General features: G+C 38.7%; 2 protein-coding genes across 5 annotated transcripts in view; both read left to right on the plus strand.

Moving 5' to 3' along the window:
- The window catches only part of LOC128622469 (inactive tyrosine-protein kinase PRAG1), a 28,906-nt gene extending 22,350 nt beyond the window's left edge, over nt 1-6,556 (plus strand). Inside the window, exons 7-8 of one of the 4 annotated variants that reach the window (XR_008388409.1) lie at nt 766-4,728; nt 6,186-6,551. Coding sequence is in view for 2 of the 4 variants with exons in the window: in XM_053649005.1 (XP_053504980.1) it covers nt 766-1,827 (1,062 nt within the window). In the remaining 2 variants the exon portion in view is untranslated. Of the gene's footprint in view, nt 1-765 lie in introns of all 4 variants that reach the window. The other 3 variants (XR_008388408.1, XM_053649005.1, XM_053649004.1) reach the window with 3 other exon arrangements.
- A 5,541-nt stretch (nt 6,557-12,097) lies between these two features.
- Nucleotides 12,098-17,307, plus strand: oaz1b (ornithine decarboxylase antizyme 1b). Its single transcript, XM_053649567.1, is given in 6 exon segments — nt 12,098-12,298; nt 15,094-15,145; nt 15,147-15,233; nt 15,645-15,817; nt 15,965-16,050; nt 16,489-17,307. Coding segments are annotated over 6 exon segments (657 nt in total). The 5' UTR covers nt 12,098-12,170; the 3' UTR covers nt 16,620-17,307.
- The last annotated feature ends 1,360 nt before the right edge of the window (nt 17,308-18,667 follow it).

Raw genomic sequence — 18,667 nt, forward strand, 5'->3', positions numbered from 1 at the left:
TATAATGTTATACCACCATGGTCTATGTTATAAAAGAGCACTTCAGTAGCTTTCAAACGACACCAGCCCTGCGCCCCTACAATCTACACTGCCCAAGAAAGAGGCCTCGGAAGCTAATTTGGAGCTCTGTTTTTTTATTATTTGTTAAAATGACACTTCAAACGCTGTTAAAGAGCTCGTTATGTTTCAGTCGATCATTTTCCAAAAGTCAGAGAGAGATTTTGTAGAAATTTTGTCAGAATTGAAAATTTTATATATATATATATATATATATATATATATATATATAAAAAGTTATGGTGAACCTGTAGTACATTTTGTTTACAATATTAAACATCTGTTTGATTTATTTACTTTTATAGAGACAAAAATACACATTCTGAAATTTAAAAAAAAAAGGAGTCTTTTCGGTCATAATTTTTCATTCATAATTTTGTTCAAAATATTCTGAAAATTGAACCAAATTATGACAGGAGTGTATCATTACACCCCAAGTTTCTGTGTAATGTGTATGAGCTACAGTGTTGAGAAAAATGTGTTGAAAATAGTAATAGGCAGTGAAGGTGAGAAAGATGGAGGGATGGATGGAGGGATGGATGGATGGATGGATGGGAGGAGCAGAGAGGAAAAGTGGGCTGACAAAAAGACAGAATGAGACAGTAGCAATGATAAAGGGAAGAATTAAAGAAGAAATGACTTCTGATCTTCTGTTGAGTCTTTGATGTCTGTAATCATTTGTCTGTCTGTCTCCTGTCTTGTATGCAGATCTGTAAAGGCCATACCCAGGAAGTGAGGCGGTCTCACCTGTTTGGTCTGTCTGTGCAGCAGTCGATCCCACCCCACTTTAACCTGCAGCAGGACTGTGGTCACTTCATCGCGTGCGTCCCTCTGAGCATGCTCCCTGGCCAGGAAGAGACTCTAGTCCCACCTTCTTCCCCACCAGGCCCCACCCCTTCGGATCAACAGGAGCGTGTGGTGGTGATCACACGTGACGTGCCGAGTCAGAGTGTTGCAGACTTTGTGAGCGAGTATCAGTCGTTCCATCGTTCTCATCCCGAGGTGTATGAGCGGCGCGTGTGTTTCCTTCTGTTGCAGCTCTGTAATGCTCTCGAGCACCTTAAATCTCATGGCGTCACTCACCGTGACCTCTGCCTCGAAAACATGCTCCTTGTGCCCCAGAGACGACCTCCGAACTCTGACCCCACCCCTCACGAGCCTTTACCTCGACTCCTAATTAGCAACTTCTCCAAAGCGAAGCGGCGCTGTGAGACGGACGAGAAGCAGCGGTCTGAGCTGACCCGCATGGCGCCCGAGATCGTCTCTGCCTCTCAGTACCGCAAGGTCGACGAGTTCCAGACGGGTATACTGATCTACGAGATGCTGCACCTGCCCAACCCTTTCGAATCCGTCCCATCACTCCGAAACCGTCATTACCGCATCGAGGAGCTCCCCTCCATCCCATCCATTTCCATCTACTCATCCGGACTGGAGCGCCTCGCCCGTCTCCTGTTGCGTCCCGACCCGGACGAGAGGATCCATATTGTAGAGGCTAAGCGTGGCCTGCAGAGCCTGCTGTGGGGGCCGCGCCGGGAGCTCCTCGACCGCGTCTCTACTGACAACAGGAAGGACAAGGACCACGACACGCTGTTGAACTGGCTGGATGTGAAGCGTGCACTGCTCATGATGAAGTTTGCCGAGCGCTCGCTGGAACCCGAGAAGAGCACGGAGCTTGAGGACTGGCTCTGCTGTCAGTATTTCTCCAGCACACACACACCGTCCCTGTTGCACACTGCCCAGATGATGCACATCATCAAACCCTCACAGTGAGTGAGTGCGCGAGTGAGTGCGCGAGTGAGTGCGCGAGTGAGTGCGCGAGTGAGTGCGCGAGTGAGTGCGCGAGTGAGTGCGCGAGTGAGTGCTACATTCAAGTATTGTCTGCATCCCTTTCTCCATTCCTGCTGTTTTTAAACAGGTCTTATAGTCTTGACATACACGTGTCTGCTTTGAGCACATTTATTCGTGATGGTGCACTTTGTTTCATAGGTTTCAGCACTCCTGCTGGGTTTTAAACACATCTTAAAATCGTTCTCACTGCCACAGAGAGACCGCTGTCCTCCTGAGCGTGTGTGTGATTTTCCACATGCGCTCGGTCAACAGAAATGCCTCAGTAAAGACAGAGAGGGACTTACAGCTGTGTGCTGATATTAAGTCTCTGTATTACTGTTGTGCTGAGACATTTCATGTGCATTTCTATACATTTCAGCACTGACATTACCCTATATTGTCTAGTGTTACTGTAAGAATCATTATTTAGTTGCCAAGTTAAGCCTCTGCTGTTGGATACAGTAGTGCACACTCCTTCACCTGCCTATGGCTGTAATATAGACATACCATGCAGTTACACCATTTTTTTTGTTATTAACATTTAACACTGAGATCCTGAACTCTATTTGCTGATGACCCTTAAAAATGCATATATTAATAGACAAAGTGCACTGATTGGTTGCTAGAAAACACTGAGCACCAATCAGAGTTGAGATTTGCTGTACCGAGTCACACAGTGAAACACTTTGATTCCTCGAACATGATGTTCATGCCATATCTGATCATATTTAAATAACATTGCAGGGTTTACAACAACAATAATAATAGATGTCTGTAGTCTAAAGGCAGTCTTTATACACTGTGTTATGGTGTGTTCAGACTGTTAAAAAAAATAATAAATAAAAAAAGAATTAAAAATGTATCAAACTTGATTATCTCCAGAAAGAGTGAAACTGAAATTTTACTCATTTATACATGTGTATGGAAACTGTGTGAAGCAGGTTTTAATGAGGATTAGTCTGATCTCTGAAATGCCTGTTTGTTTGTCTATGATTAGCCAGCGTGTATGGTGTTTGTTTGTTTTTTTTTTACAGCTGATATTCGATGCGAAAATCACTGTAGTGATGCTGTGAGTTGAAAACGACGCTCTGAATATTATTGCCTGTAATTAACCTGCTGGAAATTCATCAATAAACTGTAAATATCTTTTCAGAACTCTGGATTCTTTTATATTACATTTCATATTTCACAGTACACTTTTAGTGTGTTTCAGTCTCCGGTAATGTTTATATTTACAGATACAGTTTATCGAGAGCAACCTCCAAAACCTGCAAACAGCTGAAAGATGCGAAGTTCTTGGAAATGAAAACTGCATAGTTAACTCTAACGAGAGACATTCAGGACCAAATTCCATGGTGTGTTTATCCTGTACGTCTCAATGCGCAAATGTGTTTGCTTACAGTATATAGTACTTTTATTTTGAGCTTCATCCTTGGAGTATACAAGAGCTAGGCTACATTTAGGGTCATTGAGAACTGGGATTAGAGGAAGATTTTAGAGCTGCACTATAATAATTATTATTATTTTATATAGTGCCTTTCTCAATTGATACACTCTAGCAAATGACATAAAATCTACATTTTGTAGTAATTTTCACAATTTAAATTAACAAAAAGATCACCTTGGAAAAAGTAAGTACACCCCTACATTTATCACACCTTCAAATCCATAAAATAAGAATCAGGTGTTCAAGATTGGGAGCCAGTGATTAGAACCTGCTTAGGGAGTGCAGGTGGAATCTGTGTTATTTATACCCCTCTCATATCTAGTGTCTGGTGTTCCCTTTGTTATTGAGGTGTGTGGTATCATCATGCCAAGATCTAAAGAGTTCTGTAAGGCCTTCAGAAAAAAGATTGTGGATGCCTATGAGTCTGGCAAAAGATTTAAATAGATCTCCAAATTACCTCACATCAGTGCATCATTCCACTGTAAGGAAAATAATCTACAAGTGAAGATGATTTCAAACGACTGCCAATTTGTTCAGGACTGGCCGTCTCAGCAAATTCAGCCCAAGATCAGACGTCTGATGCAAAAAGAAGTCTTTAAGAACCCCAAAATGTCATTAAAGGATCTGCTAGTAAGTCGTGCAACTGTTGGTGTCAAAGTGCGTGCTTCTACAATCAGAAAGAGATCACACACATTTGGCTCACTTTAAGTGAATAAGTTTTTGTTTTTTTGTTGTTTTTTTAAATGCAGCTTGCCATGTCACAGAGAAACAAAGCGTAAACTCCTCTGTCCTGTAGACTTTCTTATGTCAGGGTTACAGCTTTACCTCTGACTGTTACAAAGCACTGACACTGAAGACTCCTTCCATAAATGTGCAAGAAATGTCTCCATGCAGAAAACTTCACATCGACTATTATACACTTTTTTTCATAAATAACATGTTTTTTCATTAGTTTTGTTATTAGCCTTGGATTATGTACTGCGTTTGCCATACACGCCCCTGTGTAGGTTGTTACTATAGAAACTATATCATATTAGAACGACTGCATTGATATAAACCTGTGATTTGCAGCTGGCACTACTGTCAGAGCTCCTGTTATAGAAAATTAATCAACACCTTCTGACCAATCAGAATTCAGCAGTGCTGTAGTGTAAGTGACTATTAAATATTTATTTCTATATACAGATCAGACTCCTTTGAGAGGCTGGCAGTTTATTTAGGTGTCACTGACATCTGCTGACCATTTTACAGTAGGGTTTTTGGTTTTTGTTTTTTTTTTACTTTACAGCTCTTCCAGAAGGGGGCGCATATAAGCATTGCCACGTGACTGCGGTGGACTTGTGTGGAGGCTGATGGGAAATTGCGGATGCAGGTGGCACTGCGTTCACAAGCAGGTTGTGGTATTTGTGCATGACCAAAGCTCTTAATTTTAAAATGAGAATAATGTGTATGTTTGTTCAAAAAGTTCACCAGACTTTAACATACCCATGACTGAATCAGTAATTAGTGTGATTAATAACAGGAATAAAGGGAACAGTCAAACATCTAACTAAGGTTATTGTGGTTTGTAACATTTTTAATGTGTTATTATCTAAGCTGATTATGATTGTGAGTCAGTGTAACATATTTATATTTGCTTCAAAATATAAATAAAAAATCAATAGAACCCCTCATAGAATTTGTAATGGTTTTAATAGTTATAAAGGGAATTGTGTTGGTTATAATGGAAACCGTAATGGTCCCTGTGGGTCTCTACTGGTAATTTGTTGCTTTCTATTGGTGGTGTTATATCTAGTGGATACCAAGGACCTATAATGGTAATGGTTAGCTGATGGTTTGTAATGGCATTTGTAGTGTAAACCATTAGAATTTCTGTCATGTTTTCTATTGTTTGTTTTGTTGTTTACCGAGGTTAAATTTGGTGTTCCACAAGGTTCTGTTTTAGGCCCACTGCTTTTTACTTTATATATGCTACCTCTAGGTCAAATTATTGGTAAACATGGAATTATCTTCCACTGTTATGCTGATGATACATAGTTGTATATTTCAGCAAAGCCAGACGACAGACAGCAGCTTAACAAAGTTGAGGAATGTGTAAAAGACATTAGATGGAGGATGCTTATTAACTTCCTTTTACTTAATTCTGATAAGACAGAAGTACTTGTACTAGGACCGCGTGTAGCTAGAAGTAAGCTTTCTGATTACATAGTAATTCTGGATGGACTTTCCGTTTCGTCATGTGTAGCAGTAAAAGACCTTGGAGTGATTATTGACTCCAGTCTATCATTTAGACTAGATTATTGTAATGCCTTACTGTCTGGATGTTCCAGTAGGAGCATAAACAAACTCCAGTTAGTCCAGAATGCAGCTGCTAGAGTCCTAACTAGAACCAGAAGATACGACCACATCAACCCGATCTTATCAACACTGCATTGGCTCCCAGTGAAATCACGCATTAATTATAAAATACTATTATTGACTTAAAAAGCACTAAACGGTCTCACGCCACAGTATCTAAACAAACTTTTGGTTTTCTATGATCCGCCATGCCTACTTAGATCAAAAGGTGCAGGTATTTGACAGTACCTCGAATAGCGAGGGCTACAGCAGGGGGAAGAGCTTTCTCTTATAAAGCCCCACTGTTATGGAATAGTCTTCCAATTAGTGTTTGGGACTCAGACACAGTCTCAGTGTTTAAGTCTAGGCTTAAAACATATTTGTTTACTCAAGCCTACCATGAGTAGACTTTCTGTTATGCAAAGCACAGTCCTAACAATCTCTCCCTCTCTCCTTCTGCTGAGCCACACACGATTTTATGGAGATACTAGAGATTCTAATCCTTTCTGCTCTCCAGACCTGCCTGATCCGTTCGGATGCCCTACCTCTGGATGGAGCGCTCATCTACTCCAATTCCAGATGGACACACTCACTGTGGTTGATGAGACTACGGTTGCTTCTAAGGTCTCCTTTGAACAGTGGACTAGTTCAACAAACAGACTTTATATTAAACCATAATGAACTTTCTTTTACTTTTACACAATCCATTGTTACCCAGATGAGGATGGGTTCCCTTCTGAGTCTGGTTCCTCTCAAGGTTTCCTCCTCTTAACATCTTAGGGAGTTTTTCCTCACCACCGTTGCCACTGGCTCATTCAATTGGGATAAACTCACACACTTAAAATCTGTGTCCTGTGTTTATATGTTTCTGTAAAGCTGCTTCAAGACAATGCCCATTGTAAAAAGCGCTATATAAATAAAATTGAATTGAATTGAAAATGTGTTTTTTCCAGCAAGGATAAATTGTTCATTCATGTCACAACTTCTGCACTTTAGCAGAAAAAAAATTATGCATGCTTATTTTCACTAATAACCAGAGATTACATTATTTTACAGTATTACAGTATTACAGTATTTTTTTTTTTATCTGGATAATGGCAGACGCCTTATTCATAAAAAATTCAGACACTAATCTCAGTCATACATCTGAGCAGTTGAGGTTCATGGCCTTGCTCAAGAGCCCAACAATCCCACAACCTTCTGAGCAGTAAACCAACACCTTAATCACTGAGCTACCACTTCCTACAGCAATGTAAAAGTAGCCACATTCTTTACTCTGGTAAAGTATAAACAATTAAATTTACTTTAAGCATGAAAGTAACAGTACGATTACATATTAGTAAATTATTCACAAAATAAAAATACGTCTGCTTTAAATCATTCACTGATTTCAGTTCCTCATGGTAAATGAGCCAAGGAATGTGTGGAAAAAAATTAGCTAAGGCTAATCAACAACAGCTTTATTTCTAATCATTCAATTATAGCTAGTATGATAATAACTCTGATCATACAAACTAACTGAACAAACATACACATACAAAGTGTACATAGCAGCAGATAGATTATGATCATGGTATTAGGTCTCATTTGCTGTCACATCTGTTAAAATTTAGATTTGTTCATTGATGATGTCTGATGCAAAAAATTTCCCATATGACTTTACAAACATATTATAATAAGAGAAATGCAGTGATGTTTGAAAATGTAACGAAGGTCAAAAGTGAAAGAAAAACTCAAGTAAAGTTACTTAAAATCCTGACTTAGGTACAGTAACAAAGTGACTCTATAACTGTAACTTATACCATATTCCATAAGAACTGTATAAACTGCATATACCATATAACTATAATTTATACCATAGGACTGTTAAATTCTGGATTCTGATTGGTCAGAAAGTGTTGATTAATTTTCTATACCATCGGCTCTCCCAGTAGCACAGCTGCAGATCACAGGTTTACATTAATGTCCTCGTTTTAAAACATTATCATTTCTATAGTAACAACTCATTCACCACAGACATATATGACGGACATTCTACATAATATTTTCTGTAAAGAGACATTTATTTAACATCTATGGAAGGAGTCTCCAGTGTCAGTGCTTTGTAACAGTCAGAGGTAAAGCTGTAACTTTAAAGTCTTCAGGACAGAGGAGTTTAGTTTAGTATAGTTTGTAGTTCCTTGGTAACCTTCATGCTGTATTTTTTTGTCTTCTAAACTTTATGAGAGAGAAACAAGAAAGGCTGGTGAGCTAATGACTGCTTATAACTGCTATTATAATGTAAGTAATAACAGGAACTAACTTGTTTTGTGGATGTTCCATAACATTACTGCAAATGTAACTATAAATGGATAAAAAAAGATGACGCATCATTATTTAATAAATAAATAAGAAATTGGTTAATTGGTGTGCTATAAAAGAAATAAATCATTGGGGGATAATCAACTTTGGTGTGGTAACAGTAACTCCACTTCATCACATCACAAGATAACTTGTGGTGTGACTTGATAATTTTACATCTGATATTTTATCTTCCCTGCTGATCTGTTCACATAACTGCTGTCACTGATTTACTATATGACCACAGATAACATCGCTATAAAATGAAAGTTCTCAGTAAAGTCGGTGGTAAATGACGCTCAGGCCATTTTTAGCTGTGCACTTTCACTAGTCAAGTTGTGAGGAAAAAAAAGATAAACTCAGACAAAAAAAGTGAACAAAAAGAACAGTCTGTGTGTGTGTGTGTGTGTGTGTGTGTGTGCGGGTATAGTTTGAATTTTGGTTAAAATGCAGTCTATGTAACTTTACCACTTTATCCCAAAAAATCCAAAAAAAATTTGGAACGTGTGACTGACAGGGGTTTCTTGTCACCAAGGTGTGTCCTGTTAGACTGGTTGTTAAATGTCTCTGAAAGTCTACTCTTGGTTTTAGCCTTTAGTTTCACCTGTGAAGACTGCATTTGTTGTTAAAAATAATAAACCAACATGAAGATCAGAGAGCTGTTTATGGGAGAAAAGCAAGCCATTTTAAGCTGAGAAAAGAGGCATTGCAAAAACATTGGGCATAACCAATACAACAATTTGGAATGTCCTAAAAAAGAAAGAAACCACTGGTGTACTGAGCAACAGATACAGAATGTGTCAGCCAAGAAAAATGACATGACAGAAACTTTGTGAGAGCTGTGAAGAAAACCCCGAAAACAACAGTCAGTGACATCACCAACAACCTCCACAGGACAGGGGTGAAGGTATCACAATCCATCAATCAAAGAAGACTTCAAGAGCAGAAATATAGAGGCCATATCACAAGATGAAAACCACTCATCAGCAGTAAGAACCTGAAGGCCAAACTGGAATTTGCAAATAAATACAGAGATGAACCACAAAAGTTCTGGAACTGAGATGAACCTCGACCGAAGTGATGGAAAAGCCAAAGTGTGGAGAAAGTTTACAGGAATGTTCTGTATGCCAATTTACAGAGAAATGCATCCAAATTAATCAGGAGGAACTTCATGCAGCAAGACAATGATCCAAAACACAATGCCAACATGACAAAGGACTTAATCAGGGTGGAAAAGTGGAAGGTTTTAGACTGGCCAAGGCAATAACCAGACTTTAACCCAATTGAGCAGCATTTCACCTCCTGAAGAGGAGAGTGAAGGGAGAAACCCCCAAAAAAACAAAAACAAAACAAAGGGGCTGTGGTAGGGGCCTGGAAAAGCATCACAAAAAAAGAAACTGACAATTTGGTAATGTCAATGAGTCACAGGCTTGATGCAGTTATTGCAAGCAAGGGATATGCAAAAATTTTTACTTTAATTTACTTAAAGACTTATCTGTTCCTATACTTTTGCTTGACTAAAAATCAGGTGGTCTTAAACAAAAGGTTCTATGTTTTATGTTGTTTAACACATGTACATGTAAATACAATTCAATTCAATTTTATTTGTATAGCGCTTTTTACAATGGACATTGTCTCAAAGCAGCTTTACAGAAACATATAAACACAGGACACAGATTTTAAGTGTGTGAATTTATCCCAATTGAGTGAGCCAGTGGCAACGGTGGTGAGGAAAAACTCCCTAAGATGTTAAGAGGAAGAAACCTTGAGAGGAACCAGACTCAGAAGGGAACCCGTCCTCATCTGGGTAACAATGGATCGTGTAAAAGTAAAGGAAAGTTCATTATGGTTTAATATGAAATCTGTTTGTTGAACTAGTCCACTGTTCAAAGGAGACCTGAGTGCAAAACTGTATGTTGTAATTGCAGTCCCGGGGCCTTACAAGCAACCGTAGTCCCATCAACCACAGTGAGTGTGTCCATCTGGAATTGGAGTAGATGAGAGCTCCATCCAGAGGTAGGGCATCCGAACGGATCAGGCAGGTCTGGAGAGCAGAAAGGATTAGAATCTCTAGTATCTCCATAAAATCGTGTGTGGCTCAGCAGAAGGAGAGAGGGAGAGATTGTTAGGACTGTGTTTTGCATAACAGAAAGTCTACTCATCGTAGGCTTGAGTAAACAAATATGTTTTAAGCCTAGACTTAAACACTGAGACTGTGTCTGAGTCCCGAACACTAATTGGAAGGCTATTCCATAACTGTGGGGCTCTATAAGAGAAAGCTCTTCCCCCTGCTGTAGCCCTCGCTATTCGAGGTACTGTCAAATAGCCTGCACCTTTTGATCTAAGTAGGCGTGGCGGATCATAGAAAACCAAAAGTTTGTTTAGATACTGTGGCGCGAGACCGTTTAGTGCTTTTTAAGTCAATAATAGTATTTTATAATTAATGCGTGATTTCACTGGGAGCCAATGAAGTGTTGATAAGATCGGGGTGATGTGGTCGTATCTTCTGGTTCTAGTTAGGACTCTAGCAGCTGCATTCTGGACTAACTGGAGTTTGTTTATGCTCCTACTGGAACATCCAGACAGTAAGGCATTACAATAATCTAGTCTAAATGATAGACTGGAGTCAATAATCACTCCAAGGTCTTTTACTGCTGCACATGACGAAACGGAAAGTCCATCCAGAATTACTATGTAATCAGAAAGCTTACTTCTAGCTACACGCGGTCCTAGTACAAGTACTTCTGTCTTATCAGAATTAAGTAAAAGGAAGTTAATAAGCATCCACCGTCTAATGTCTTTTACACATTCCTCAACTTTGTTAAGCTGCTGTCTGTCGTCTGGCTTTGCTGAAATATACAACTGTGTATCATCAGCATAACAGTGGAAGATAATTCCATGTTTATGAATAATTTGACCTAGAGGTAGCATATATAAAGTAAAAAGCAGTGGGCCTAAAACAGAACCTTGTGGAACACCAAATTTAACCTCGGTATGCGTGGAGAAGTCGCCATTTACATCTACGAACTGATAACGATCGGTCAAATAAGACCTGAGCCAGGAGACTGGGAAAATACTAGGAAATAAAAGCTGAATTCTCATCTCATATCCATCTTTTGATCTCAAACCCAAATGTACAGCACAAACAAATTAAGTGGCCTTGTCGTTCCAATAGTTCAGGAGGGGACTGTATTTATTTTCTCATATGAAAAGGAAAAACTAAACATACAAAATATATAACCCTTGAGATCCCACAGCATTGAAGGCAGTGGTATAGTTTAGTGCAATATTTTATTTTATTTTTATTTTTAAAAGAAGAAAAAGAAATGTCGTAAAAAAATGCTGATTTTTTAAATTTTATTTTATTTTTTATAGAGCAGTTTTCAGACACATGGTAACTCAAAGCGTTACACAATCAAATAGTAAACAATTAAATGACAAGAATATTGTAATAGGATGCAAAGGATAAAATAAAACATAAAGTGAAAGTATAAATGCAAAAATGGATTTTAAAAGTACACAATAAAACAAAAGATCAAAATAAAATAATTCAAAGAGGAAGCATTTTTCTGTCAATTTTTGTTTAAAGTTCATTTTATTATTAACTGTATTATGAAAAGAAAAAAAAAACAATGTGATGTGTAGTAGAAAAGAGTTGTTGAGCAGAAAAGAAAGCAACAGTGTTTTAACCACACTAAGTTGTTTTCTGAACTGTTGTACTTTTACGTGCTTATTTCAATTCAAGACCTGTACAAGAACTCTGGACTAGTGCCTCTGTGTTCGGGGTGTGCATTTCACAACAGCCGGGACTAAAAATATTTAACACTTTTTTTCCTCCCTGCAACTGATGATGTATGAACAATTCCGTCAGCTCTGCTTCCTCTGTTTTTATCTGCAGCTCTCAGTAATTTTCCATTGCCCCTGCGTCTTTTAGTAAGAAACAGGACGTGTTCCAAACGCCTCCACGCTCCCTACATCCGCGTGCTCCGAAGGGCATAGAAACAACCGCGTTCTATGGTTGACTTCGCGCATGCGTATTAAATAGTAGGTCGTTTTGGAACGCGCCCCTTGTTTTTTAAAGAGCGACGCCGAAGCAGCCACAGTTTTCTTCAGTCCCAGAGCTGAGAGACAGTCAGGCCGCCGTGAACCCCTCCGAGGCCGGATGGTCAAATCCAACCTCCAGCGGATACTCAACAGTCATTGTTTCGCCCGTGAAAAAGAAGGAAAGCCTCAGTGTCAAACCAAAATGGATGCTTTAAATTGTAATAATATTTCTGACATGATTAGCAAGTAAGTAAAAAAAGGAGGAAGCGGCGGTGGGGGAAGGGTGACTAGCCTGCACTACTAATGCTGATATTCTTTCAAGGAAATTTTTGTACTTGTGGACACTATCTTCTGCGAGGGTTTTCTTTTATTAAGATATTTCTAAAATTTTCTCACGTTTTCAGCTGTCGAGTCTCAAAAGTGCTAGTCGGGAAGCTAAGATAACACCGTTTACATAACCTTGTTGTTATAGAGTAGTGACAAGGTTAAATATAACGCTTTTAATTTGGTTTAGCTTGTATTTAACAGGGCCGGTATATGACACTAAATATTAACAGCTGCTTTAATCACAGTAAAATGACGAAGTAGCTAGCCGGATTAGCAGGCTAGCATTAACGTCGCAGTATGATAAACTGTAGACTCGATGTTTAGCTAACTAGCTGGATTTTCTCCATCTCCTTATCAACTATTTAACTAACTCAAACATGCAGTAATATAACTTCTTACACATTAACAAGATTGTTAGTTTCGTCAAATGTCCGTTTATTTTATTTATTATTGTCTGGTTGTTGCTGGGAAGCTAGCATGGTTAGCTTAGCCATCTAGGCCTCGTTTCTTGACAGTTGCGTCACAGGTTCCTCATGGTGACGTGACGTCATGTGACTGCTGTTATTCGCGACATTGTATTCCCCTTCCGATATTATTTGTCTATTTATTTATACTCCTAAACACAGAATATAATATATTTAAAACTTAAATAAAAAAATAAACACGGATTTCATAATCTGTATCTCCCCGCATATTTTGCCTGGTTAAAGTATAATTAGAATCCGTGTTGTATTATCATGTTGAAATAAATTGTAATGTCTAAAATCTTTATTTTAGATTAAATACATCATATTTACAGTTAAAATATATGAAAATGTAAGGCCAATCTGGCAAACGTGTATCTAATCGCAAAATACAACTAATGTCTGCCCTAAAAGTTAAAATAAATGTTAGTCCCTTTGTGAAGTCTGAACCAGAGCACCTTCATATGTAATATAATATAGTATAAAAAAGTATTTTCAGTATGGAGTGTACATTGTATTGAGGAATGAGTAATGGTGCTCTCGCATACAGTGAGTCTGTTTGCATAGATCTGTGGTGTGATGTTCTCTCTTCAGGAAGGTGAGATCACGGCAGTCACACTCGGGCCTGAGCGACAAGATTATTCTCTCTAACTGCAGTGAGAAAATAATTTCACACTGACTACACTCGATTACAGGAAGTGAAATAAACAAGCAGTGTGTTGGGTTACAGGGGTGTGTTTTTTTTTTGTAGATATGAGCTACTGAACTGAAACTGAGCCAAAGCTGCAGAAATGCCGTGTGTTCTGGCTGTTTGGACCAATGAACCAAAAGAGAGAAATAAACACTGGATTCGATACACCAAATGTTTTATAACAAATTATTTATATAACTATATAATCACTTAATTTAATGTGTTTTGCGGACGGTTAATTTGTTTCTTTTAATGTTATTAATTTTTTTCCCTTCCCCTATGCACACCTATGGTTCATCACCATATTTCGTGTGGAGCGTGCATGTTGGTGTGATGGCTCTCTAAATTAAATAAAAACCCCAGTCGTGTGATGCGTGTTCAGATTAGAGTGACTGTGTCTTCAGGCACTTGATGTTGTATATGAACAGTTTATTAATGAATTAATGGGCACTTTTGTACATAACATACATGTGAACCATGCTAATGGCCCCGTTTTCACGACTCCAGAATGCCATGTAATGAATTATAAATTTCCCTAATGAAATGTCCAGACCCTCCATAGTGTTTCCAACCTAAAATCTGTTGCTGTTGTAGCAAAAATGAAGGAAGGTTGATGTGTGGTGGTGCTGACCCGCTAATGTCTTTATGATCATACTATTATAGTAATACTGTGACGTGCATCACCTCACATTTTATGTTGAAGTTAAAACATTTTGGTATGAATTAGAGACCTAAATTTGTTCCTGAATCCTCTCAGGTGAAGGTTTGAAACTGTTAGCAGGTGAGGTAATGTTAGGGAGTGGTGACCGGATGGTTTATGCTTTTATAGCCCACAGTCCTTGGCCTTGAGCTTGTTATAATTTGTTAGCGGACATAGATGTGATCCAAGAATTGTTTATCTTAAACAGTTTGTAGTTTAATCAAGAGTATGATTAAGTCTTTCACCTGTTCAGTTCTGTGTAGAAACTTGGCGGAGTGCAGTGAACATCTGTGAGAGTGTAACTAGTACTTTCCAAAAAACGGGGGGGGAACGCATGGTCCTGGTTGATCAATCCAGTTTCTCACCATAGCAGCTGGTAGCCAATAAAATGTGATTAAACAAACTGAGATGCACTTGGAGTCTGGGGCTGTTAAATATGGAGGAATCATCATGACTCCGTTTAACTTTTATGAACATAATTATAGTGCTGCACCTCAGGTCAGGGCCTCTTCTAATGCTTGATATCTCGGCATGTTTATTCTGGATTAAAGACATCACTTCCTGTTTCCGTAAAGCTGTTCTCATTGGTGTTCTCATTTTAATCATAAATGATCTGTCGCATCTTGTTAATATGGGATTCAGATTTAGTATTAAAGTACCTAGCCCTGTTTGTGTCCAAGCCAGAAACTGAGTGAGTGTAATAAATATTAGATTAAAAAGTTGGCCCTTTTAGTAAAAAGAGCAGGTACCACTATGCTAGCCAGCTTGTGTTTAAAAGCCAGGTTTATGACACTTGCTTAGTTGACTAAGTTCGGTGAGCAAATTCTAATTCTCTCTCTCTGTCTGTGTTTTTCTGTAGTCTGTCTCTGAGCTGTAGTAGTACTCCTGGTCCCGGGCCTCTGTGGTGTTCCTGATGCCCCTCTCCCACCCCTGAAGATCCCAGGTGGGCGAGGGAATGGCACACGGGATCATTCTCCCTCAGCTCGGCCACTCTACACGGTGAGAAACAGACTCTGACCGACTCGAACGACAACAGATCAGCATGTGGTGCCTCCAGTGAATCATTTTAACTGGTCCACATGGGCACTCGTTACACAATCACAGCTAACACGCCATGTGTCAGAATGTGCATCATACACTTCACACCCAGCCTGGCCTTGGAGTTTTAGTGTTCATGCACACAATCGTATCTTAAAAATGCTTTTATATTTATTCTATTATTTATTCATTTTATTTTTTTAAAGAGTTTTCATTAAGTTCTTTTTGCTATTTACCGATGGTTAGTTATGATTTCTTCATCTAGGTAATGTTCTTACTAGAACTGCAGCTATTTAATTCTCTAACTCTAGTGAACTAACTCTTTTAATGAGCTGCCTAGTAAAGTAATGAAATACCTTTTTCTCTCCCCAGGACAGGAAGTTAAGTGTGATCGAACGTCCTGCTGGTGGTGGTCGCCCGGCGACGCTGCACTTCCTCAGCCGGCCCACTGTCTCTCGTGTGATTAGTTGGGAGGCGGTTGTTCGCGGTGACGCCCTTTACATCGAGATTCCTCGCGAGCCACTTCCAGAGGGCAGCAAGGAGAGGTCAGGGGTCACCTAGAGGTCGTGGGGGGGGGTTCAGCTAAAAGTGACATTAAAGAAATATTAGTGAAATTAACGTTGAAATATAAATTGCATTTTTTTTTTTTTTAAAGTGTTTTAACTAAATATTTTTGCTTTTCCCTCCCCCAGCTTTGCATCTCTGCTGGAGTTTGCTGAAGAACATTTAAAGGTCACCAGTGTGTACGTTTGCTTTTACAAGAACAGAGACGATCGTGGTATGTTCCAGCTTATCATTGCTATCGTTAGTTTATGAAGTCGTGGTGTAATTGATCTTGGGGAATCTCACCTTTTGTGTTATTGATGGAAAGAGGGTGGGTGTATCAGGGGACAGTTATCTTAGGATTATCTCTACATCTTTATCCTAAGATTTATAAATGCGCATGCATATAATTTCTCACTGATTTTATTCAGTGAGATTAAGTCACATGTCAAAATGTCATGTTGCCATGACAACCACCACCCATCCTAACATTAGTTTAAAATTGCTATCTTGGTGTAGAGACAGGTACTGGATAGACCATTCTCTAATCTTGGATGTGATTGGTTCCAATCTATGCAGTGGATGTGGTTGTGAGCAATGTTTTTAGTGACTGAAATGAAATGAAGTGCACTTTTAAAGCTGTTTTTGTTTTTTTTCTTTCCCTTCTGTATAGCTAAGTTGGTGCGTACGTTTAGTTTCCTGGGCTTTGAGATTGTGAGTCCGGGCCGTTCCCCTGTCCCTCCTCGACCTGACGTCTTCTTTATGGCTTACAACTTCGATAGAGACTCATCCGATGAAGATTAGACTCCTCCTTCCCAACCCTTGTACCCATCAAATCTTTTCATTTCATTTCCCCAGTCCTTCCCTTGTTCACATCTCTGCTTTTGTTATTGTAATGGAACCAATTCGTTGATGTAATGCAGGCTGACATTATTCCTTTCTCTCCTTCATTTATCATTCCTCCATCTTGAGCCTTTTTTATTTTTGTTCTATATTATAATCCTGTTGTATAAGAGGAAATCATTAGTATGTTGTAATTCTCACAGCTATAAAAATCTATTTGCTTTATTTTGAATGTACATCAAAAAGGTTCAGTTTACACTGTGTTTAGGTACTATTCAACGCTGTTTTGATTGGCTTTGAGGTTTAAAATGAGCTTAAAAATATTGGAAGTTTGCAGAGAAAGTGTTATGATTTCTAATTTCTGATGCTCGGTGCGTCATGTCCGAGTGGAACTAGGAAACGAGCTATGTAGGGCATAAAGTTGTAAGTTCTGAAGCATCTACCAATCGAGTGACGATCCTGTTGGGTGACAATTGGTACGATGCCAAAGTGGCTTTACTACCTGCTGTTTGACTGTGTTTTTGTGCATCATATAACTTGCATTATGACTGAATTCTCCACCCCTGTCTTGGTTTGGCTCTGTTGATGTTCCCAGCTTTAGTGTTGTGCTTATGTGAGAAATAAAATGGATTTAAAAAAAAGAAATAAATGCAGTGGATGCGTCTTATTGTATGCAGTAACATCTAACAGTCTGTAAACCCTCATCACAACACTAAATCAACATTTTGGGTGTGTCCCTCACCATCCTGGACTGTCTAGTGCAGGGTTTCCCAACTGGGGTTCATGAACACCCTGTGGCTGCTAAATGTGGAAATAGTCACATTAATGTTGAAGTTATAATTTTAATATATATAGAACAAACTGAACACATACTTAAATCATTACTTGTTAAATAAATTTTGCCACTTATTGCAAAAAAAAAAAAAATGTTCACCTGTTTAATGTCTCGAGATACTTAAGGCAAATAATTTCTGTTGAAGGGGTTCAGAGGGTCTAGTCTTGTAGATGAAGTTTGTCACTATTGTAGGCTATATATAACAATTGGGTGGTTTCCCAAATTTTCCCTCTGGGATCAATGAAGTACGTGTGTCTACTGTACTACCCAAATAGCACTAAAAGTAGACCATATGTGAACTGGGTCTCAAACCTTGAATATTTTTACTCTTCTCTGGTGCATGAAGTATCATATGCCTCTCATAACCTGTGTTAATGACCATCTATTCGGCTAGATTGCTTAATTAGTTATCAAACACTAATGCAACATTTTACTATATCTCATTAAAAAGGAGTAGCCCTAAAATGCATGAGGGGAAACATTGCAGCTTAATTATGATGTCTTGGAATGGTATTCATCTATTGCAGCAAAGAAATTACATTCTTGGCAAGCCAACAAGTATCCTAAGCAGCACTAAGATTGCCAGAACTGTCATCTGTTTAATATGGATATTATACAATCTCAAGTGTAGCACATTAATACAGGTAATCACATATCTGTTATTTTAAATGTTTTTATTGAAGCTTTGTGTTTTTGGTTAGGTCTTGTATTTGGATAAAAACGTCTGCAGAAAATGCAGGATGAACCTTCTCAAATGCAGGGCACCTGCATAGCTTTTTCACACCTTCACAACTAACCAAATGAAATATTTTCCACAAGATGGAGCTCTTGCCACCCCTTCTCATCCCCACCAATGTAATTCCTCCACAGCCTCCACAGAAAATCTTCTGAGGATGATCAGGCTCTTCTCTTCTCCCTTTTCCTCCATCTTCCCTCTTACACTTGTTTTTGCTTTCTCTCTGAGTTTCTGTTATTGACACAAAATGAATTTATCACTGTGGCATGGCTGAAGAGTCTATAATAGTACTAAATAATTTTTTATTGCTTTAAGTCTCAACACCAGCCGAATCTATACAACGTGCACGTTAGAGTCATACTGTGTTTATAACACATTATGTTAATAAATAATTTTAACATGGATTGTTCACTATGATTTGCTTCATTTTATTACCAA

This window comes from Ictalurus furcatus, chromosome 18 (genome assembly GCF_023375685.1).
Source record: "Ictalurus furcatus strain D&B chromosome 18, Billie_1.0, whole genome shotgun sequence".
Classification (NCBI taxonomy): Eukaryota; Metazoa; Chordata; class Actinopteri; order Siluriformes; family Ictaluridae; genus Ictalurus; species Ictalurus furcatus.